The sequence below is a fragment of the Eufriesea mexicana genome, unplaced genomic scaffold (assembly GCF_001483705.2).
Source record: "Eufriesea mexicana isolate 0111107269 unplaced genomic scaffold, ASM148370v2 scaffold3528, whole genome shotgun sequence".
Taxonomy (NCBI): Eukaryota; Metazoa; Arthropoda; class Insecta; order Hymenoptera; family Apidae; genus Eufriesea; species Eufriesea mexicana.
The window spans coordinates 6734-31916 of record NW_016911540.1 but is presented as its reverse complement, the minus strand read 5'-3'; the positions used below and the strand labels follow the sequence as shown (position 1 = coordinate 31916).

At 27.2% G+C, this 25183-nt stretch overlaps 3 protein-coding genes across 3 annotated transcripts in view; 2 read left to right on the top strand and 1 right to left on the bottom strand.

The window, feature by feature from the left end:
* skd (mediator complex subunit skuld) overlaps nt 1-7280 on the bottom strand; it is a 28754-nt gene extending 21474 nt beyond the window's left edge. Inside the window, exon 1 of the mRNA XM_017904947.1 lies at nt 7212-7280. Within this exon, the coding sequence (XP_017760436.1) occupies nt 7212-7280 (69 nt within the window). The remainder of the gene's footprint in view (nt 1-7211) is intronic.
* Nucleotides 7281-7492: 212 nt separating this feature from the next.
* On the top strand, nt 7493-15685 carry mRpL50 (mitochondrial ribosomal protein L50). Its single transcript, XM_017904981.1, has 5 exons — nt 7493-7586; nt 7708-7811; nt 11702-11904; nt 12656-12775; nt 15552-15685. The coding sequence occupies exons 1-5, from the start codon at nt 7512-7514 to the stop codon at nt 15683-15685; spliced, it is 636 nt and encodes a 211-aa protein (XP_017760470.1). The 5' UTR covers nt 7493-7511.
* A 612-nt stretch (nt 15686-16297) lies between these two features.
* On the top strand, nt 16298-21765 carry LOC108550995 (uncharacterized). Its single transcript, XM_017904983.1, has 8 exons — nt 16298-16469; nt 17588-17743; nt 18306-18620; nt 19343-19510; nt 19827-20026; nt 20130-20301; nt 20538-20697; nt 21335-21765. Exons 1-8 carry the CDS (start codon nt 16398-16400, stop codon nt 21742-21744), a joined length of 1653 nt encoding a protein of 550 aa, XP_017760472.1. The 5' UTR covers nt 16298-16397; the 3' UTR covers nt 21745-21765.
* Nucleotides 21766-25183: the final 3418 nt, after the last annotated feature.

Below are 25183 nucleotides of genomic sequence, written 5' to 3'. Positions count from 1 at the left end.
ATTTATTAAGATGGAAGAAATTTTTCATTCTTATTATATGTTCTGTCTTAATTTGGACACCTTTGTACGAATCATTAGAGATAGATAATGAAAATGACGTGTGAATTTATGTGTAATTTATGTTTGGAATATATCCAACTTTCAATTTCAATCGCTCGCGTTTTGTGTATCAAATTTTATTTTATTTTATTTTTTAAGCACAACGTAAGCACTTGCGCTTCTTTTCTAGTATATTAACCCTTTGCACTACGAATTATTTTTCAATTTTTTTGCCAACAACTCCCTACTATTTTAAGTATTTTGTTTGAAATTTAATTCACAGGACAGTTCCTTGACTGCTACTTATTTTAAAGAATTTTGTTTACTGATTATATTAAATACAGTTGTCAAACAATATTCTAATTTATATTTTGAATTCAAATAATTCAAGAAATTACTTATTTTATGTTTTCTTGGTCAGTAAATAAGAAATCAAAAAACGTCGAGTGTAACTCGACATAGGAGTGCAAAGGGTTAAAAGAATAAATTAATCAAATTTAAAAATGAAAATTATAAACTTATATCTATATCAAAATATTGCTTTTTCTCTTTTTCTTAGTTTTAAACACAAAATAAGTTATATGTATTTAAAACACATAGTATATTATACCATATATAACTTTTTATAAATTTTCATACAAACTCCATGTAAAGGAAAAATACTATGGAAACTATATCATAATTTATTTTTTTCCCTGTATACTTAAAAGTTATAGCTTTCACAAATACAAACAATTTTTTAAATTTATGCTATAATATTAAAGCTATACGTATAGTAAATTTTAATAAATGTTAATTTTTTCTACTAATTTAATTTATAAATAAGTTATATAAGTTTGATTTTCAGTTTAAATAAAAAACACAATTTTTAAGAAAAAATTTAGATCCCATCAAACTAAGTAATCATATTAAACGGTAGTATGAAAAATAAAAGAAAAATTAATTTTATTTATAGATTTAATGTTTAATGCAAAATAAATGAGTAAACCAATATTTTATATAAGAAAATAAATTTGACTAAATAGAAAAATGTAAAAATGAGATAGAAAACTTTAATGTATACTATTATATATTCTTATTCTTGAAACAACCAATTTTTAACGTACTGATTTGTTTTCTGATAAAAATACATATTTGAAAAAGTAATATTCAAATTTGATAAACCTTCAAGTAAATTATCTTACTAATAGATTTTCTAAGCAAATTGTATACGACTTGTATAATTATTCTCGTCATTTAATCTTGCCGTCTTTCCCTTTTTGCTTACTTTTTTATTATAGTCTTTTGATCGAGTTAGAATTACCGAGTCATTTCTTCTTATTTCGTCATATTTTCTTAGTCATATGACGAATATGAAATATTAACTTAAACTCTTAACAAAATTTTCATATAATAGTTTTTAAGATCTGTAAATTAATTGGTAATATAAGAATCCTAGTTTATATTATTTATGCATTATCCTAAATGTAATTTATTAAGAAATACTTTGCTTCCATATATTAAACGCAAATTTCATTTCTAAATGATAAACGTTAGTTAATATTCCCCTTGAATTCATTTGTCTACAAATATAGTAATTTCAACGTAACTACTAATTTTATCAAATTTCTTATTATTTCTAATATTTACTGCATTCTGTAACAAAATTTAAACAATGATAATCTCAAAGAATAAATTAAAACCTAGTTCAATTTTCGTCCCATTCTTAATAACAAAAATTCTTCTATAGACACATTTTAAAAATACCAATCATTTGCCTCCAGTGTCGTACCACCTTTTTTAAACACCACGTGTATTTCAATTCTCACATATTTGGTTCAAAATATGGAGAAGGTAAAAATGACTAACGAAGAAGGAAAAATAAACGAATAAATTCTTAATAAAAAGAATTCTTCCATAGACACATTTAGAAAATACCTATCATTTCCCTCCAGTGTAGTACCACCTTTTTTTAAATACCTCGTGTATTTCAATTCTTACAGAAATTTTTTTTTAAATACGAAGAAGAAGGCAAAAACGACTAACAAAGAAGGAAGAATAAATGAAACCTTTGCAGGATTTAATGTGTTCCAAAACAGTACATATTAGCATAAATTAATAGCTAAGCAACGCAATACCTGATTTGTTTATGAATGATCGCGTTTCACGGTTTTTTCATTTGTATTTTCATTTGTATTGATCATTTGTATTTGCATATTTTACGTATCACTCAGGTAAATCTGAATAAAATCGGGCAAGGAAAAAATCGCTGCTCAAAGAAGAATGATTAGAGAGACACTGAGTATTCTCTATTATATCAGTCCGTTGTGGTGATTTCTCGAGTGAGATACGCGAGGCACGCGGCTTCTTCGTCGACGAAGTCACTCGGCTAGATTATGCTGAAACTGGTGCTCCGTGGAAAGAAACAGGAGAAGCCGAAGGGGGCTTGACCAGCCTAGGTGAAAGCCTTGCACCGCGAGGACGTCACGTGTTAAGCTACAAGAGAGTTTACACACTGCTCGGTTTTGAGCTCGCCACTTTTGCTTCACGCTGACCTCGGAACAGCGCCCCCCACCCATTCAATTTTTAGGACCGCCATTTTCAAATGGATAAGTGAAAATCGAAAAGCAACGTTCGTGCATCCGATTAAAAGCGGTGACAAAATTATTATTTTAATTATTATCTTTCAAAAATCCTAATTATCTCGACTGTATGACGAATGTAAATTCCATGATTATCAAAAGATTTCGTATGTTTTGGTTCGGTTGTTTCAGTCAGTTATATGTACACGGGTATGTAAATGAAATAAAATTGAAATTAAAGAGTGATAACGAATTTACGTTTTATAACAATTCTGATTAATGATCTTGGTTAACTGGGGAATTATTGATTGCCAAATCACGCTGTTTGTCACACACACAAATGAATATGCTACATATAAAATAATTTATAGCTAAAGCAGTTCAGCACTTAGCCACTTTCAACTATATTTGAAAGTTGTTTTCTTCCTTTTTTTCTAAAGAACGATGCTATGCACGGAATAAATTTATAACGAAAGCTTTAGTTTTTAAAAATTTCATTTTGCTTTGATTGTGTTACTTTTTATATATTTCGAAATTGATAAACTTTCGTAACAAATTACAAGTACACTTCATTTTCGTTTTATTAATATTTATACAGAGTTCACGTATTCTAACCTAAATTCCAATTTTAGTTTAAATTAAATCAGATGTACTTTATTTCAAAATATTGCATATTAATAGTATATGAATAACAATTCATAAAATTTATTCCATTAAAATAAATCAATATTTCATAATTACCCGCAAACCGATTTTAAGGCGTAGAAAATACTCGATTGTACGACACATCAATAAAATAACGCGAAATCCCAAATAAATTCTAGAAGACGACATGACTGCGTGCATTTCAATCATTCCAACGTCAACGAAGTAGGGAATTCACGTTCTTCTTGTTATTTCACTAACGCAGCTTTTTGTTGCAATCAGTGTCAATGATTCTTAAAATATTATACACATTTCATTTATGTGTCAATAAAATACGTATTATATTTTATCGTTATTTATTAAGGTAAAAATAATTTGTATTATAAACCTTTTTTTACTGGAGAAAACGAATCAAATTTTAAATAACTAAAAAATTCAATGTATTGTTTATCAATGTTTTTCCTAGTAGAATTAATATGTTTGCCTTTCAATAGGTAGAACGAATTAATTGTAGACTCGAGAGACCTCTTCAGATGGTAAATGAATGAGTTTTGTGTGTACGCGAGTTGAGAACCACTACGACCGAGCATTGCTCCTACCTGGCCGTTGCAGCTCGAATTTTACCGTGAATACAAAGTAACTATAAAGCTGTACACAAAAACCGCCTTGAAGTTATTCTCTTCGAAACATCTCAAGGTTTTTACCGCTTAAAAAATTATATATACTGATCGCTTGAAATATCTATGTAACTTCTGATAAATTTTAAGCATTCATTACCCTGAGTTTTTAGAAAGTTTGGTTCAATATATAGAAAAAAATTTTTTTTATAATAAATAAGACATATATAAGATAGATAAGAAAATAAATAGAATAGGAAGTAAAGTATTTAGTATTTTCTAATTACGGAAATTACAATTGGTGTAGAATTTTTAGATCTTTCTAAACACTTTCTCTTTTTTAATTACGCAAGTACTTTAGTTTTGAAAATCAAGTAAAAGATACTTCTAAGATATTAATATATATTAAAAGTTATTAATAATTTGTTATAATCATTAATAAATGTAATGTAATGTATAACACATATAACAAAATATTGTGAATAATGTACAATTTGGTATAGTTATATACTATATACCGTAAATGTCTGCCATTGAAATAATTTGTACATTTTCTCATAACTAGTTCTAGATAATATTAAATATATTACGTGCAAACATTAATTTTCCCTTTGAATATCCTTTGAAAAAAATTTAAAATATAACATTCACTAATGTTTATTAATATCTTTGCAATTCTGAAGTATAAAACAAAGATAAAGAACAAAAAGAATTAAAGACGAATGTTAGTGAAATAATTTTTCAATTAAAATGTATTTAAAATTATTTATAGTAAATATATATGTATTTACATACGCGATATTTAATTCTCTAAAACTATTTAAAAAATTAACCAATATCACAATCGTGATCGACATTTTATAATATTGATGAAAATATTGCGATGATATATTATATTCCAAAATCATATCTCATTACATACTCCTTCAAAGAAAATTTCGAAATAATTTCTTGAATCGAATTCATACGAAATAGCGGAAGACGGCGATCTGTCGTGGACATAAACGAATTTCATCGGGGAAAGCTACGGGAGGAATCAAAATGAAAGCATAGTTTTTCCCGCAACTGACAGAGCAGGTTTGATACGACACACAACTAAATTTCCCTGAACTAATGCAACACAATAAAAACCATGATAAGGAAAAAACTGCAGAAATAATCGAAATTATCGTGGATGAATAAATATTAACTTTTTGTGAACATCCATTTCACAATGGTTCCTCTTAACAACTTCTATCGCAATCTTTGTCAATATGTTATCTCGGTGACGTTTCAGTTGGAAAATTTCTTAAAACCAGCTTCAAAAAACTGTTTTATTCCATGATTATAAAAACAAATGCGACTATAAAATTAATCGAGAAAAGGAAGGAAAAAAGAAAAAATGAAACGGACTCTAGCAAGCTCATTCAGAGCGTGGATGTTTTGATCGACTGTTCGTGGGAATGCAGTGTGCTGAGAGTGTAACAGAAAAATGTGTCTGTCTCGCCGTTATACTCGCGATAAGTATGTGTATACATGAGTCGCGCGCATACTGCATGGTCAAAATGGAAAGAGAAAGAGGGAGAAGACAACCTAAAGGCCTTGTATACAGGCCGTTTCTAAAATAAGTGGTCAAACTTTGAAAGGATATAATGCCAGTCCTACAGACAAAAGAAATTTAGCTATAATTTCAAAGATATTCTATTTAATTATCAACTATCTTTTTTTGTAAGGTTAATTTATCGAAATCAATGTATTATGCATTTTAGAGGTTTATGAATATAAATGAAAATTAAAAATATTTTTTTTCTGTTATAAAATTCCCAATCATTTTATCTGTATATGTAGATATTATTCGTATTACACTGACACATTCTGATATTTGTATATGGTGACGTTTAGCACGGTTTATGCATTAAGAATATTTTTGCTTCTAATATCTACTTGTACCTTGGGACCGAATTATAGTAAATTCTTTTACTATATGTTCCAAAGATACCTGTGTTAAAAATCAATAAACAGAAGTAATTTGTTAATGAGAAATATATCAAGTGTTACTACTTGTAAACATTTGATAACAATTGATAATGTATTGTAAAAAATCAAATTTATCGTAGAAATTATGGTAAGAATTGTAACGAAGGAAACGTCCGGTCAAAAACATAGGTCACTTGTATTAATCATTTTAAACTTGTAAACGTAGATATAAATTTATGAAAGTATGTCTGTATATCATCGGGAAAATTTAGAACAATACTCATAAAGAATAAATATAACTAAACTTGTCACGTGTGAACTACGTTTAATCGCGTTTAACCACATATCTTCACCAGAAACAACGTTTAATCACAATTTCACAAATACGCCAGCCATTCTTGGAAATTTCAAAGAAACGAACGACGAACGGTCGTAATTCGAGAGAAAACTATTTTCACAGAAGTCATTGCATACTTGAAACAAAAAGAAGCGAAATACGCTCCTGGTAATAGAGCACCTATTTTCGAAACATCCTGTAGGCAAGTAGAAGTATACGAGGAATCCATATACATCAATAGGTTGGTATGTATCGCAGAAGCACGTTTGAGGTTCGTCGAGTTCAACGAAAAGGAGTTCCTAGACTTGCCGGACCAGAGCAGACGAGGACTTTCGAGCGGTGCAAACAATGTCTGACACAGTTTTGTGGCTCCGCTGAAAGGCGAAAGGAATGTTACGAGAGACAATCTCATTATCTGTTGGGAGAAGAGACGAAAGCAGCGCGTTTTCAACAGTTTATCGAGAAATCACTAGTAGAGCACCAACTACACAACACGGGGAAATGGTTGAACAATATTCACTACGATAATCAACGGATAGATGCAGCAGTCTCTGGTCAGCCCTACTGCAACCTCTTTAATTCTCTCACGAGTGGAAAACTCAGGGCCGACATGAATCAGGCATGACATTGGGTCGCATAAACTTCAAATCCCACTGACGCGCACATACATGCTTGCGCATGTATATAACTACTTATATATGTACATATGTACGTATATGGATGTATATATAGCATATGTACATGCATTTATGTACGTATATGTATGTATACACGCATATACGTAGTATATACACAGTAAAGAAAGGGAGGGGAGGGGAGTGCCGCGATACACAACACCGACGTCGACACGAACGATCGAGTACTGCCCACGGGAATTCTCCGATATATAGGTTAACCCGGGCGACTTCTGCTCGTAACATTACGCGGTACCGTTAAACAGCCGTTGGACAACTGGTTTCCGTCCTGTGAAGCCAAAGTCTCATCCTTCCGAATCTCCAAACACAGAGTAGATATGCGCATCGACTCTTACGAAGAGTGGACTCACTGATCACTCACCAGTGCGAAGAAATTCGTGTGGCAGTCCTCCAGGCTAGCGCCGTTCGTTTGATGCGACGGATGCGTCATGGCTTCTCCATCGTACGCCGTACACTCATTAGCAACACTTCTCGCGGCGGCACGCCTCTCTCAGCCCCGAAAATCACACGGCGAGGCCGCTATTATTCGAGAACATTTAGGAGGGTTTTCACTTCTCAATGGCGACCGTAAAATGGCGGACGATGGGAAACAACAAGCGCAGCCGCCCGAGGCGCCCCCTACTGCTCACTCGCGCAGTTCGCTTCGACGACGAGGAAGAAGATGGCGGCGCTCATCAGGCATGGTTTAGTCGTGAATCCTTTAAAAAGTTCATCCACAATTCTTGCCGTAAACACGGTTAGTGTAGACACTTCACGTACACTTTTTATTCACCATTATCACATAACACTCCCAACAAGGAGTGAGAATATTTAACTCATATACTTCGCGCACTAACGATACTACCGTCATTTTACAGACGAGTCTGCGATACAATATAACTCGTTTTAAGAGCAAGAAACAAAAAAACAAAGTGGAAATTCGCAGGTTTGCCGATGAAAAGAAGTCTCTTTCTTGCAAAGGGTAAGTAATTTTATCAGCTTACATACGAACTCGATCGAAATATTCGCGTTACGTCGCGCCGCTGGCTAACTGGCAGAGGACACACTGTGGCCATATTGCCGTTTACCACCTCTCTTTCACACACCAACCAATAAACTGCTGGATTTGACAGCTTCTCAGGGCAGACGTATGCATTCTCAGCACCCTCGTTTTTTTTACTAGTTCTTGTGCAACTCCTTTTTGTAGCCACATGTAACTAGGGATGGAATCAAAAATGTTGCAAATATTATCAAAATTTGGAAATATTTCTTTCACTTTTATTACTGCTTGAAAAGTTATAGTATTTATTTTTATAAATAAAATTGATGTGCCAAAAATACGGTAAAATCTTTCATCCCATATAATTATTCCATATATATTAATATTATTTTCGAATCGAATCAGGTTTAAGGAAATAATATGTTTGAAACTTTTATAAATTTCAACAAATCTAATACTAAGTTATATAGATAATAAAATGCAAAATGAAAATTTTTAATATTTTATTAAATTATATTTGCTAACGACATGTATAATTACATATGTCATTTTTTACGATAAACACAAAGTTAAGAAAGACTGCATAATATTTGTACGAAACTGAAATTTGTAATTTAAAACACTTTTAGAATTCTATGTGTAATTATACGAAATTTCTATATTAGTCACCTTTCGTTAAATATTGTATAGATACGTTAAATAAAATATCAATTCTTTTTTAATGTCACTTGAATCTGTCTAAATGGTTGTATTTGTAAGGTGTAAGGTTTGTTGCCATTTTTACATATGACGTAACAACTAGTGGCATACCCTTTTGTACCGCTACATGAAGTTTTCAGTTAATCCTGAGAATTCTTGCTCGATATAGTTTACGACTCATTAGGTTTTTAAATAATTCTTTATCTTTAGGAAATACATAAAATTTGTTAAATATATTTTAATTTCTCTATATGTATATTTTCTATAATTCGTCAGAGAAAAATAATTTTTTAATAATACGAATATGTATGAAGTTCAAATTTTATTAATGTTCGTTAAAAAATAACAGTATAGTTTGAACATTTCATGATTACATTCAACAGAAATAGTATATTTAAAGTGAAAAGGAAATGTTAAAAACGGTTTACTTCCTGGATATTTTAGTTCTCCGGTTGTACCAGTTTTTATTGAGAACACCTGTTTCGAAGACCAAGTTTCTCCGTCCTTGTAATTAACATTGACAAACTACCGCCTGTTTCTTGCTACATAGATCAAGATTTACGCATAACAAAGGAAAATGAAACTACGCTTTAGTTTCCGCGAATAATAACTTTTCTTGAATTTTATTTTATTTTTATTTACTGAAAATCAAATATACAAAATATACGCTTCTAGTTTGTACGAACAGATTACTACGATGTCACGAAGCGAATCGATTCTTAAAACTGATTAAGCAGCTACAATAATTTCAATGTGTAACGTTATTTTTAGCGGAATATCAGAAACTTTCTAGTCACGGGGTTTTTCCGTCCTTCGTTTCGTTCCTGGCCAATATTGGCCATAACTGTATCCTGAGAAAATACAACTGAGGGCACCACTGTACGGTAGTTGGACATCGATCTTGTCTCCTCCCCTCCGCCGACGCTCCATTGCCCACCTCTTCTAAGGGAAACCTCCCTTGCCGCGCTTCGTCCGGTAACCAGAGTCTTTTACACGGTACGAAAAGTTTGGCGCGAGTCGTGTCGGGATAATCTAGAAGAGACGATATTGATTTTCAGCACGCGAAATCAATGGCTATCGGCAAAGATAGTCTTCGGAAAACCTGTATGGTACCACAAGGGATGTATCCCCGATATGTTTGAGGGGGAAACTGTGAAATAGAAGTTGCGTTACCATAACATGCTTTCTATTGTTAGGCGCAATTTTCTCCAAACGATATAATTAAAAATATTTCGAAGATTAATTCTAAGATTGAAAACAAACGTCTATCGGTCAGTTGCATGCGAAATTTAATTTGTGATGAAGGAAATAGGATTTCCATGACATTACCGTGACAGAATCATTCTATCGATTATGAGGTTTGGTTTCAAATCACTCAAAATAGCTATACGGTATAACCTTTTAAGAAATCTTTGAATTATTTGAAGTCTCACGTTATTTTGTTGAATCACGATTAACGTATTTGTGATTCACCCACGTTTGGATATTTGTTCTAACTGTTGAGGTGCAACATGTACGTGCAAGATTATGTATTCAAGTTTATTTAAAAAAGAAATGATGCATTAATTACTGTCATTTGACAATGATAGGATGATTTTTTACTTCAATACCTTAAAGTTGTTTAACTTCACTACATATGGAAAAATTCGATATTTGTCCTTAACGTTATCTTTTACTTATAATTTAAGGAAACGTATTATTTAATATAGGATTTTTGTTTTTATTTTATTCGATATTGTTTATACATATATATTGCAAAAACATTTCTTAACCACTAAATTTTAAATCTTGTATCTATACAAAAGTAAATGAAAATTAAATTTGTATATTATTTTTATTTTTAAGTACATAATATAACCTTTATTTTATTTTTAAGTACATAATATAACCTTTATTTTATTTTTAAGTATATAATATAACCTTAATACCTGTTAGCGTATGTAATATGTTTCAAAAGTAGCTATATTATTACTTTTTTTCATAAATAATAATACTATTTTCTACTTCGTTGTTTATGTACATGACTTGTATTAACCATGGAAAATGAAAAGAAAGTTCGATTGTTTCAATGCGGTAACATTGTCGTGGCGATAAATTTGTTGGAATTAATTTGAGGTTGGATGAAGAATAATAAGTTACTATAATGCGAAAACGTCATTGCAACAAAAGATGAACAGAATCGAAAGTTAATCAAGTGAATATTAAAAAGGCGTTCGATAATAATCGATTCGATTAACAAGTATTATTTCTTGAATCATCCTTGTTTCTCAGATTATTATCGATTTCGAATCTTCGCTAAATCGTGTAGTGCAATTTTATATAAATCGAGAAAATTTTGAAAACATTATAGCGCATTAAATTTTTAGAAGCGAGGTATTACAGGGGAAGATTGAATTAGTGGAATTCACTGAGTCATCAGAATTATGAAATTCAGCGTTTTATAAATATGTCTTTTACAAAAGAGGAAAACCAATATTTTCAACATTCGATATAGATGAGATAAAAACAAAATTTTGAGAAATTTTACTGGACAAATTCTGTATTTTCTCTGCAACTTCTACTTTTACTCTTGTTAACATTACCTGTAATTTAAGTAACATTATTGATATATTATTATATGATAAATGTAAAAGATTACTTTTCTTGATGTCGTGCCTACAATTTTATATTGACTTTATATGTATAATATAACTAAATCTACTTAAAATAACAAGTTCCTACCACAATAGCAATCTTTTTTAAATATTTTTTACGTTCAAATAATAACAAATGAAAAATACCAAATGGAGTTAGGAACAATTTAATTACTACTATTACAGTAATGATATACACATGTATTTGATGGATAATAATAAATTTTTAAATTTATTAACAACAATGCATTATGCACTAATAGATATAATAAACTTCTTTAAAAATTTGTTTTTTATAAAATGAAAAATTTGTGCAATAATTAAAAGAAATATGGCGTAATGTTAAAATAAGACATTCGAATAATAGATATAGCAACAAGATTAGTTTCTTGTAAAAATATAAAATACTCAGTAAGTTATTTTAACACAAAATATCCGAGCAATCAGCTTCACATAATAGAATTTAAACAAAACAAAGATACATTTTTACTTATTTGAGATTTTATAAGTCAAATAGGAAAATTATTCCAATTATTTCAGATTTTTGAGGTATCAGAAAGAATACAATCCACCAAAAAATGTGGCCGATAGAATAAATAAAATTTGCGAGGTACAACAAATTTCAGCCACCAATGAAACGAAAATCGAGGATCCATTGCAACGTTTCAACCTTTTTTTAGCGTGCGAAGAAGAGCTTCAACATCCAGTGATGAATTCTGTGCTATATAGCATCGAAACAATCGGTATGATCACTAAAAAATTTCTATTATTTCAATCCATTATATAATTAATGAATTTTAATGACTTACTCGTTGCATTAATCGGTATTTCGGCTAATTTTCTGATTAGAGTTAAACTCAAAAATTTCATCCTATTCTTAAAATTCGCGGAAAATTTTACTGATCATATTCGTTTTAATAATTTACATCTAATTTAAAGCTTCATTCGTCATTCTGATGATGCTTAGTTATACAAATTTTAATATCGTTTTCCTTAATTTTTACAAGAATTTGGCAAAGGTTCTAGTGTGTGCGTTTATTTAGTTACGAAATTTATTACGATACATTTATATAATATATGTTTTATTTTATTACGCAGCCTTATAATAATATTACAGTATGAAATTTTTATAAGTTTATTTTAACATTCGATTTTTATGAATATGTAAATTTAAAGCTTATGTTTACCACTCTTTCAACTTACAAATATAATATTGTAGGGAAGATAGTTAAGACAGTATTTACGAATCATTAGAAGGATATTGAAAAACAAAAATAATCTACGTTTAAGTCAAAGAAATGAATTATCAATATTTTAAAATAAAACCAAACTGAATGTATATATTGTACAAAAATTTGCAAAATATAATTGCAGAATATAATATAAAAGATAAACCTTTAAATTATCGATCGAGTATGTTTTATTATTTTTTAGTACTCGTTCAAAAATATGTTGCTCAAATATCTTCACCATGTTATGAAATATATGTTTCAGGTGATTTAAAAAAATACTACGAAACTCCAGTTGATTCTAGAACTCCATTGGAGGTTATGCGTTCCATGGATTTACCAAAGAATTTACATATTAATTATGATTATATTCGATTCCATCCTGGTAAGTAATTTAACAAATTTTTTAATTCAACTAAATAACCATACATAACTAACGTTCCGTTACACCAAACTAAAAATTCTTTAATTAAGCTAACAAAGATAATAACAAAAGGATCCTATGAAACAATCAGAATAAAAATTTCTGTATAATGTCCATAAGAAATGGAAGAAAAAAAAAAAGGAAAGTGTTTTGTATCTTCTGACATTCATTGTATTGTGAAATTTACCTATAAAATTTATTTAAGAAAATTTGTTTCAAATTTAATGTTATATTCTGTGAGGAAATTTGTGTAGAGAAATTGGTTTATTATTATTTAAATCTATTTTGTATTCATTGAATTATCGCACTTTTTTAAATTTCTTCTGAAAACTAGGTACAATTATGCAATGTTATTCGTATTATTATTTAGATGGTAAAATGGTTTTGGATTAATGCTTGGAATATAGGAAACATCGTTACACGAACCGATTACACTTTCCAGCTTTTCAACTATCATTTCAAAGTTACATATGCCTAACCAAATGCGTGTACACTGCAACAATCAAATTTTAATACTAAAAAATACGTACACATATGTGAAAAGTACATTTTAAAAAATTTGTTAATTTCCTCGCAGTTTTAACTGTTTCCTTGATTAGTTTACTTTACCTTGCTATCTAACACTTTTGAAACTCATTACCTTCTCAAAGTCAAAACCATTCAAGGGCCCGTACAAGAGTCATAAAGAACTAACGGGCTGAGTTTTGACCCTAATTCAACCACGTACTGTACAGTTAGTCGTTTCTTAAGATCGTTTCATTTAAAAATTGAGAAAATTTCCTACTTTGAAAGAGCGAGTTACAATTGTAATGAGCTTTCTCTGAGCAAAACTAACTACAATTCGTAGGCGTCAAATCAGTGGAAACATTAATGTATACTGTACAATGTTAAATTAACTACTAGGGATATGTTTCTATGGTATATAGTAGTATATAGTAATTATTGTTAAAAGTAGATTTTAACAATAAAAATAACATTTCTAAGATTTCCTATCAAGAAGAATATAAATCTGCTTTACTACTCAATTTTACTTATGTTTTTAAACAATTTTTATCTTTATAATTATTTTTCAAGCCTACAATTAAAAGTTAAATAACATTCTATTTATCAGTTTGCATACGATATATTTAATCAGATATTGCACGAAGTATAAATTATGCAAGTACAAAATATAAATAATAAAACTAATAAAAGCGATACAAATAATATATTTATTCCGATTTTTAATGTACACATTATACTGCATAAAATTGAAAGAAAAAGATAAATATAATAAATTTTAAATACCAAAGTTTAAATTATAATATTAAAACGTTATATTTAATAATATAAACAAGCAACATAAGTTGCATTAAAAAATGTGTCATATAAATGACATTCCTTATTAATACATTTAATATACATTCCTTAATAATACAATTTTCATCAATTTCCTTAAAAAATACTAAAACTTTCAACTATTACATAATTATTAATATTTTTTGTAATTTTGAGTCTAGTCCCGTTTAAAAACGTGCACTCACGCTGCAATTCCCGTTATTAATTCCCAGGCTTTCTATTTCGTGCACAGTTCTTGAAGGTTAGAAGTTGACCTTGTAAGCTATGGCTTACCTGTATATCTAAATTCAAGTCCACAATTTCAAAACGAAATAAAATTAACCATGGGTCCGAATTTAGGCATGGCTAAAATTTCAGTTGATAAAACGAATACTAATTTTCACGGCATTCATTAAATCAGAAATAGATTAGTCGAATTATAAAATCAATAGATTGCACACAGTGCCGATTCTTACTACATTGAATTGGGTTAATACCAAATTCTTATATATAGGAAAACTATTCTTGAATATTCTTATATTTAATGTCTAGTCTGATAGATGTTCTTATAAGTTCAATTCGTAATTCCATTCGACGTTTCCATCCTACTTTTAGATTACTTAGCATTGCTAATATAAGAATTTCGATATTAAATTTTCGTGATAATACTGAATTAAATAATATGAATCTTTTTATTGCTACCAATAAGTTATTCAAATTATGGAATTTTTAATTTGGAAATAATGAAGTGGAATTTGTGTTCGAATTTTATAAAATAAATTTTCTTTTTTTTTTCGTATGATATATTATTTCTTCTTCGCTTTATGTTGTCAAAATAATGTTTTATTTTATTATTCGTCATTTTTATTATAGATGTATAGATTTATTAGATATTATATTAATAAGGTAGTATTTGGCATTATGAATATTTGTAAAATTTTATGAACAAAGTTATTAATGGTAATAACTTGTAACTTGCAACTTAAAAAATTATGTTGCTAATAATATTAATTTATTTTTACAAACGAACTTTAGTAATAAAACTATGTTGAATATAATAATTTCAAACTATATTTTATTTTCTAAAATAATAAATATTTGCTGATTGTAAAAAAATTTTCGAATCTAGATAAAATTATTATACGAAAAAATTCTTATTTGTATAATGTTTTTCTATTTTTAATAATTTAAAAATTTTGTAATGTATTTATTTTAATGTATCTGATTGAAATAAATTTATTCAAACATTTTTGAATTATTAAAAATTGTATTTTCAGGTAGTCCATAATATTAAATTTAATTTAATTTAACAATTTATAATTTACCATAATGTTAGTTCGTCAGTTTCTATGTTTTGTACTATCTTAGATTTTATTGTTATTTAAATATTAAATGTAAAATCAAAATAATATTATTTCAGATACGGATACACTATTCAATGGCAAAACAGCATTTCCGTCAAGCTCTACTCTAGTTACAGGGTTAAAATATAAGAAAAAATATCCTGGACATTATCAAGATAATCCATTCTTGGAGAAAATGCTTAAGATCTAAAAGAATTAATTGGATTGTACAAGAAATAAATAAACCGAATTGTTTATAATTATTCTATATCATCGTTAGATTAAATATTTTTCAATTCTATTTCTTATTATATCTCAATTTGTTATAAGTGTACCATGAAATAAAAATTTGCGAAATAATTATATTTTTCTTTTTTCATTGTTATTTACAATAAGAGTGAAAACAAAATACAAAAAAACAAAATATAAATGAAGATTATAACCGTGAAAATATTAACGAAGATAAAACAAACAAAAACTGTGTTTACAATATACCATTGAATTATTTTTTTCAATACGTTTTCAAAATAATGAAATGCAATTTTAATTAATCTACGAGTTTTTAAATCTCTTTTATTAATAGAATTTTTCTTTCTAATTAATAACAAAATAATTTTAGAAGAATGAAATATATAAATTCTACCAATTACAAATCTGATCTAAGCAAAATCAATGTTGCACAAATTTAAAATCGTACAATATAAAAAATTCAAATAATCTAAGTCTAAAACTTTTTTGTTGCGCGACAATCGACAAAGTGTTAAAAATGAAGTATTCTAACGTTATATTCTTTGGCTTCATCAATCGACCCATCAAACCCACGATAGCAACGTACCTCCAAGACAACCAGCGACTGATTTACTCGCGTCTTGATAAGGATTCCTGTGATACGTTGTCTAGTAGCAATAACTTCATGCAAGATAATGCCCGGAATTGCGAGTGCAACAGGACTCTTACATGCACGCACTCGATCAACCTATCGACCTAAATCGAAGGTATATATTGAAAGAAATTGATCATAAATTACTCAATTAATTACACAACCATGTTTTAGTTCTGTTTAATGAAATATTATTAATGTTTAATATAGCTTTACAAATCTTTAATATAGCTTTATAACGAAAATGATATGTGTATTTTTGTAGGTAACTGTGAAACTGAACTTTAATTCTTTAATTACAATTCTTGATACTAATTCTTTAATAATATCGATTTACACCTATAACATAGATTATGCATGTAATATAATGTTAAAATATTATGATACATTATAATTAGCTTTAGTTTAACTTTATTATTAATATAACTTATTTTATTTATTAGAATAAAATAACAATTATAACAATGAATTCTTATGTAAATAATTATTGGAAAGATATTGTAAAATAATATGTTTATACAATATTACATTCCTAAATACAGTGATTTTTATCTAAAAGTAAAAAATATAACAAATTTCTAATATTTAGTTATTGTTAAATACTTAGTCACTTTGTTTCAAAAAGAAATATTCAAATAATACTTTTAAAAAGTTATATGTTTAAATTAATACAAATTTTTACTGAAAATATAAAATTATAGTTTAATTTATATTGATAGAAATAAAAATAATACTCAAGCAATTGCGATAAAATTATGATACTATAAATTAACAATGGTTCATGTTTGTGCCACAATGAAATTTAAACTAAATCATGATTGCGTTGTAGTTGGATTATTATGATTGAAATATAACATTAGTGTGATTGTACTATAATTAAGTAATGAATTGCTTTCCCATGATTAGTGATTAAATTAAAAGTTGATTATAATTATACTGTAATTAATTTGTAATCAAATTTTTAATCATATTAGAATTAAATGATAATTAAATAAATAACTGTAACAATTTATTTATTAATTCTCTATTTGTTAATAAAATATTTTATTTTCAAATGTTTTCTGTACCACACTTTTTATTTATTATCTTTTTATAATTTATAATCTGTATCATTAAGAAAAAAATAGAAGTTTATATGCATAACTTAATAAAAGAAAACTAAATCAGAACTAGAAAATTGAAAGCTTCATTTGTAAAAAGATAATCAAAATATGAATATTTTATCTGTTGTAGCATGTGGAGCTTACAGGTTTTACTAAGCCAGCCCCTTTTATTCTTCGACCCTTTTCTGGTCTCTTCAATCCTTATCCTTATGGTTGTTCTATTTTATGTAATCATCCAGCAGATTGTGAAGCAAAAGAAGTTCTCCGAAGAGCGAAAGATTCATGGGTAATACTTACTATCTTAACACATTAATGTAAATGTTAATTCAAATTTTCTTAATATGACAAGTTCACTATATTATATATGAAACATATCTGCTATATTACAGTCAAAGTGTACTTTTTTATTTCTCTTTATAAGCATTATTACTGTATAATGTACTGAAATATAATTATATCTACAATGTTATCTAAAATATCTACAATTTTAATATCAGAAATTTGAAAATGTACTATGTTTATTATATACCTATCATATATAGAAATACTACATGTAATTTGCTAAAATTTCATCTAAATATAATATAATTATAATTATAATTTCATCTAGATTAACATTTTAATAACTTATGTTAAGTACATCAAATTAATTGAAGCAACAAATGAGTTTATACAAACAAATCATTTACAGATGTCACTAGTTGGATTACATGTTATTTAGAAGTCAACAAAAAATATTTAACGATAAAACATTATATACCAGATTGAAATGTTTTAAACACAATACTGAAACTAAGATAATAAATCAAATGTGAAATTTTATATAATTTTCTTTTTGTATACTATAGGCAACTGAAGGGAAAACTTTATTATTAACAGAAGAAATAGATATGATCAGAGCGAATTTAATAGCTGCAGGTAATGCTGTCAATATAGGTTGTAACACTGGAATTGAAATTATTAATGAAGCTGCTACTGTTCCCGAGGAATTATTTCGAAAATATACCGAGACTGATTCGAGACCTTTGTCTCCTGCACTTACACTCGCTAATGGCCCTGCTTTGACAAATAGACCAACTCAGGAAGAATTTCCGGTGACTTGCAAGCAACGACAACGAACGACATTAATTCTAGATCTTAGAACAAATTCACGGAAGCAAATGGTTTGTAATGCACTTCTATTAATGAAGAATTATATTGAATACTTATAATTAGTTATATATTCTAAATTTATTTCAGTTACCTCCATTGAGAATTTAAAAAAAATAGTAATAAAAATAATGAATCTCGCTTTTAAACCTTAATATAACTGATATAAAATTTAATATTAAATTCTGTCAACTTTTTTGTAGTACTGAAGTATAAAATTAAAAGTATAAAAATCTTGAAGATTTAAAAATTAAATTAAAATTTTTTTGAAAAGCATAAACTTTTTTACACATGAATTTAATTTCACAAGAAAGAATAATCTAAATACAATAAAAATCAAGCTATATTTTTTACTCTTATACGATTCAAAATCAATATTTCATAGACTAATTTCTATAAAAAGTTTTGTATAATCATTATTTTGTAATGATTAATTTCAATTTATAAACAATACATAATTCTTGACATTATCTCCATAGTAAAATGTATATTGTTGTTATGGTATAAATATATCCCTAAGAAAATATTTTTTATCATTTAAATTATTTGTTCCTACAATTTGTTTAGTAATAACATACTAGATTTTGTGTTTAAAAATTTAATCTATTCTTTCATTGAATTAGCTATTAGTGTATCAAAAAATTAAAGATAAAAAAGAAGGTCCTAAACAATTTTTTAACTGATTTTAATTAATCATTATATGTATTCATTATAGATAGTATTTATTTATTTATAGGAAAACGAAACATTTACATGGCATGCCCTGACTTTAGAACCTCCACCAACTTATCGAAAAACTGAAATTTTTGTATCTAAACCAATTTTAAGATGTATGAGCAAACATCAAACACATTCTTCAAATCTAGCGATTGATACTTCAAGTGTAGACATCTTTGATGAACCGGTATTTACAATTGAATTAATTCAATATGTATTTAAAAAAATGATCATCAGAATGTTGAAAAATACTCTATTCTATGTGCAAAGAAACAGGAATAAAAAGAAAAAAAAGAAAAAACTGTTTAAGATCTGAAATGAAATATTTTTATAACAAAAATTTTGCATAGATTTTATTATTTTGATAGCATTTTGATATATTATGTATATATATATATTTATGTAAATATTTATTTATAATTATACTGAGAAAAAAATTAAGATAAAAGAAAAAATTACTTGATAAAAATCAAGTGAAATCAATAAATTGATAAATCTTTTAGAACTTCACTGAAAACATGATAGAGGAAAAAATAGAAAAACCAAAAACAGAACTTACAGTCATTCGTAGAAGAGGAAAGCGATTACGTAAAGGGAAGTGCAGAAGGGGGTCAGGCTATGGACAACAAGCAGAAGTACGTGATTTATTTGAACCACCTGAAACCCAAATTTCCCATATCGGAGATGGATCTAGAAGAACATCGTCAGTAAAGATCTTTTATTATAGTATCTTAAATTATATTTTTTGATTTATATAATTTGTAAAACAATTCTATATATTTTATTTGTTGCTTTCAAACAAACAGAATTCATACAAACAATGGTGATATTGAAAACTTAGCAACTACTCCTAAAAAAACTTCTGCAATAAGTAATATACCTTTAATGATGCTTCCTAGTTTCATAGATCCAGATATTTTAAAACATTTATGCAGAGAGTTGAATCGTGACAAAGTGGAAGCAGAGTTTTCAGTTAGGGTAAGATTATAAATAGAGCTTAAAAAGGAATGTTATAACATTAATATAATGAAAGCATAAGTTCAAACAATTGGAATATTGAAAATAAATATATTAAAAAATTTATTAATAATTATTGTAGTACTAAAGATTTTATGGCATTATAATAATATTGCAATAGTAAACCTAATAGCAATTTTCTGTAATTAATTTTAATGTTTTCATTAGATGTAATTTATAAAGGTATATAATTTTAGAGAAAAATCGCGTTAGAAGAAGCATTGCGTGTAAAAGGTGAAAATTACTTGCATCCAAGACGATCTCAGGTATTTTTAAATCCTGCATTAATAGATACGCCACGAGTATTTTCTCGCCAAGTGGCACGTTTTGAAATTCTCGGAAGTCAAAGTTTACGTGGTAAGTGATAACTACTAAATTTTGTAATAAATTAAATTAATGTCAGCAACTCATAAAAGTTGTAAATAAAAATTAATCTATATATATATAATAAATATTTTGGAAGTACCTTATTTTAATAGTAATATTTAGACTATGAATTTTTTAAATAAGACTACTTGAGTTGAATTTATTAAATGAAATTGTATTAATTGTTTCTCATAATATTGCAAAAAATTGTAATTTGTAATAATACGAAATTTGCAGCAGTAAAAACAATAAATTTAAACAGTAATATCTTTATAAAATATAAATTGTATTTATTTCTGAAAAAATAGTAGTATACGTTGAAGACAATGTCATGCAGTTCGATGTATATTAAAGTAAAATATATTGACTTCCATACCAATAAGTACTACATTTTGTTCTACTTGAATTTATCTTGATGTGTATTACAATATTACGAAGACAAAGTTTTACATAAATAAATGGTTCTCTTTTAAAAAATCAACAAATGTCTATTTAATATAGATTATGTTTTAATTTTTTATTTAATAATTTCTTAAGAATGAAGTATTCTAATAAAGTAGATTTCTTAAGTTTGTAAATACTGTATAATTTTATAAAATTTCTGTGCTTTATATATAACTTTTATTAGGATTAACAGTTTTGGAATATCTCAGCAAGTATGTTTATGTCTCACCTGGAAGGAAGTTGATTTTTGGGAGAATTTTCAACAAATTTCAAGAAGATACTGTACAAAGTACTAAATACATTTCACCAAATGATATTCACAAAGCTCTTCAGGATATGATTGGAAAGCCCATAACTCAAGAGCAAAGAGTATATTTGGAATGTATGATTGGTGAAATTAAAGAGCCATTGAATTTCAGAACTTGGTGTGCTTTGTGTGCTGCAGTTGAACGATTATTATGCCCTCTACCTTCAAAAAAAATTGATCCTGCTACATGGCTTGAAAGAGTGGATTTTGAAACTTTAGAACGAAGACTTAAATTTGGTGTGGATTCCAAGCTGGCTCAGTTTTTAAGGGAAATTTGTGAAAAATAAAACGTAATAATACTGTTTTGTGCCTGCCTGATTATGTTCATCATGCTTAAAATTATTATTTAAAAAATAAGTTGAATCGGTATGTTAATATTGATTAAAATATTTTTGTGCTAAGGCTATATTTATTTTTCATCATAAAAAATTATTGAATATTTCATTTTTTTCTAAGGTCAATTATAAAAGTAATAGGTTAATAGCATCTTAATAAGTTTATATTAGTACACTTCTTTCCTGTTGTGTCTCAATTTCTGACATATTAGAAATAGATACAAAAAGTAAATCATTTTTTTAATCTTTTAAAGGTTTATATATTTGTTTAATGATATTTATTTCAAGCAAAACAATTTAATCTCAATCAATCCACAAATGATATAATAATGCAATAGATAAATATAGATTATATGATTGTATGACTTAATAATAAAAAATATTTGTACTTAATGTATATGTATTTAATATTGTTTAAATGCATATGAGTATAAATTATGAGCAATTATAAATAATTATTTAGCACAAAATAAAAAATAATAAAAGAAAGATTTATTACTAGCAACTTTAAAACAACAAAATATTTTTTTTAGGATGTAAGATGATATATTAAATACTAAAGAATCAAAAAGTGTATTGTTTCTGAAATATATAAAATTTTAATATTTTATGCTTTTGTCTTTTAATTAGAGTAGTCAATATGACCAAACATTTATAATTTAGACTTCATACTTTACAAAAATAAGAAGCAAATGTATATATGCTTATAAATAGAAAATTAATAATTTCTAAATACCATACAATAACCTCCCTGTCATAATAGGAAATTATTTAATAATAATTTTGTATACAAACAAAATTTTTATTTATAAAAAGTAATAAAATATTTTATTTATATATATTTTAATTAAATAGCTTTATTTAAACAATTACTACAAAGAGTAGAAAAAGTCATAAGAAAATTAAAGAGTTTTGGAGAGATTTGTTACAATAATCATGAAAAATTGTTATTTCATGTAATGAATAGAAATTAACTAAAATTTTTCGTTATTTTAATTCATAAGGATTTATACATTATCTTATTTTATGAAAAAAGAATATTTTTCACATTCTTTATATAAAACATTTCACTAATAAAATTAAGAAAACTTGTTAAAATATACAATCTGATCAATGTTATGAAAGCCAAAATTGAAAAGATATATTTATACAATTAATACGTAGATTGTATATTGTATAAATTGTGTAATTAATATATAGAGTTTTATTTAGATGTCAAATGTAACCTTGTATAAATAAATATATTAAGTATTCAACACCAACATAAAAGTATATATCCTACTTACTGTCATAAAATACCCTATGCAACATTATGGAATGATGTCATAGTTATATTAGACATTTATAGTTACATTTTATTTTAATTCTATCTGATATGAATATCAAAATTTTTTTCAATGTTGAATTATTAATGTTAAAAGTGAAAGAGATATAGTAATGAGATTTATGAATCTTAAAACTGTGTAACAAAAAAATTACATTAGTTAATAAATCTATTATCTCATTTATGACGTTACGTTTATATTGTATGAAATCTGTATTTACTACAATAATTATTTATTTTTTCATTTTATTGTCAACCATATAAGTTAAAATAAATTTATTTCTTTACAAATTTTTCAATAACATGTAAGCAAAAGAGAATATACAATATATGTCAACATATTTAGATTAGATTCTCATCTTTATCTACTTATACAATTTCATATAATTTTTAGAGTAGCTTCGCTAATTTCAGTACTTTATTTTTAATAAATATTATCTTGTTTAAATAAACATTTTTAACGTACTTTAATATTCTCATTTCATACTACGAATTGCAAATTAACCTTTTATGAAGAATTTTACATATCATGCATTTAATTCTATGAAACAGATAAAGTATATAATAAACTGATAGAAGATACTTTTCTATCGCCAAGACTGAACTTCAGTCGATATTATTAGACTCACAGAATGATGGTGGAGGTTTTGGACAAGGAAGAAATCTTTAAAGAAAGATATATACATTTTCTTGTTTTAAAATTTCGACATCTTAACCAACAAATTTGAAAGCTAAAAATTAGGAATTATTTCATTTACTAATATCAATTTGTGTATTTCCAATATTGTATTGCAAAATAGATTCGTGTAACTTTTCTTGTACAAGTTTATAACAAATTTAATCAAAATAATTACTTAATGCTGATATTCAGAAGTAATATTTATACTGTATATACTCTTAGGATAAATATTAACCATGAAAATGAAATATGTATGATATAAGAAAAATATTCAGGTTCTATATATTTAACAAATTTACAGTTTTTTATATTTATTACTTATTATTATTGATGTTACATCTATTCTGTATCTCGTCTGTAATAATACTTATCAACGCAAATTAAAGTTAGCATGCAGATTTTTTACTTATTGCTATAAATCAAATCTCTTACCGACTGGAAATTATACTAAGCAAAATTATGAATTTAACCTTTCGTCGATAATATAGATTAAATGAGCATTATAGGTATATAACGAGAGTGACTCAAAAGATGCAAAAGTACATTTTTAAAATGTCTTCTTTTAATTCTGCCCAAGACAATTAGATTCTTTAGATTATTGATTAGATAAAATTTTAATTCTCGATCATGACATACCGAAATTCGCGGAATTTTGACGATTCCATTTAACTCGTATACATGTATTACGCGTATAAGAAGAGATGGTATAGCGTGTTTACATCCTCACGGCTGCATTGCTTCATGCCTAGGTACTTAAGAGTGAAACTGTTACGGGTTGCTCTCGTGAGTGTTTCTCGTCAGTAGAGACATGTTTGAAAGTGACTGTCGGAGAGCATCGTTCAACTATCTGGCAAGGAGACTGCAAGTCCTCCGGGTCACCGATTTAGTTGAAACTTTGCAGGTTTGTAGATGCAGTTTAAGAAAATATACCATTATAGCGGCAACTACTTAACAGTTTTTGAAATATTTAGGATTAAAGTTTTATTACTTCCATAATTATGCATTTATTTCCAATTTATTTCAACAAGTGGTAATAGTTATTAAAGGTAAAGATAAATTAAATATACTGTATAAATGTTGCATTATGGCAAAAATGCGTAGAAATATCTATGGGAACTTGGAGACTATAAAAGCAGCAAGAATAATGGTGCTGTGGCACATCATGGACTTTAATAAGCCAATGTCGAAAGAAGGTAAAAGGTATGTCTTACCTGCCGATTATTATTCGAGATAAGAACCATATGGTTGACTGATTTATAGATGACTAGAGATTTGATATGAAATATTATTGACGAGGGATTTGCTCTATTACAGGAGACTTACAAACATGAATAATATTTATATACAAGGGCCACCCACTATGGCTAAAGTAAGTATTAATTAATAAT

What these genes read in the sequence shown, in the direction of transcription:
- mRpL50 (XM_017904981.1), top strand. Translation starts at nt 7,512, where the DNA reads ATGGCGGCGCTCATCAGGCATGGTTTAGTCGTGAATCCTTTAAAAAGT. An exon ending in CAATTCTTGCCGTAAACACG is followed by an intron (nt 7,587 to 7,707) that starts GTTAGTGTAGAC and finishes GTCATTTTACAG; the next exon opens with ACGAGTCTGCGATACAATAT. An exon ending in ATATAGCATCGAAACAATCG is followed by an intron (nt 11,905 to 12,655) that starts GTATGATCACTA and finishes TATATGTTTCAG; the next exon opens with GTGATTTAAAAAAATACTAC.
- LOC108550995 (XM_017904983.1), top strand. Translation starts at nt 16,398, where the DNA reads ATGCCCGGAATTGCGAGTGCAACAGGACTCTTACATGCACGCACTCGA. An exon ending in GAAGAGCGAAAGATTCATGG is followed by an intron (nt 17,744 to 18,305) that starts GTAATACTTACT and finishes TGTATACTATAG; the next exon opens with GCAACTGAAGGGAAAACTTT. An exon ending in CAAATTCACGGAAGCAAATG is followed by an intron (nt 18,621 to 19,342) that starts GTTTGTAATGCA and finishes ATTTATTTATAG; the next exon opens with GAAAACGAAACATTTACATG.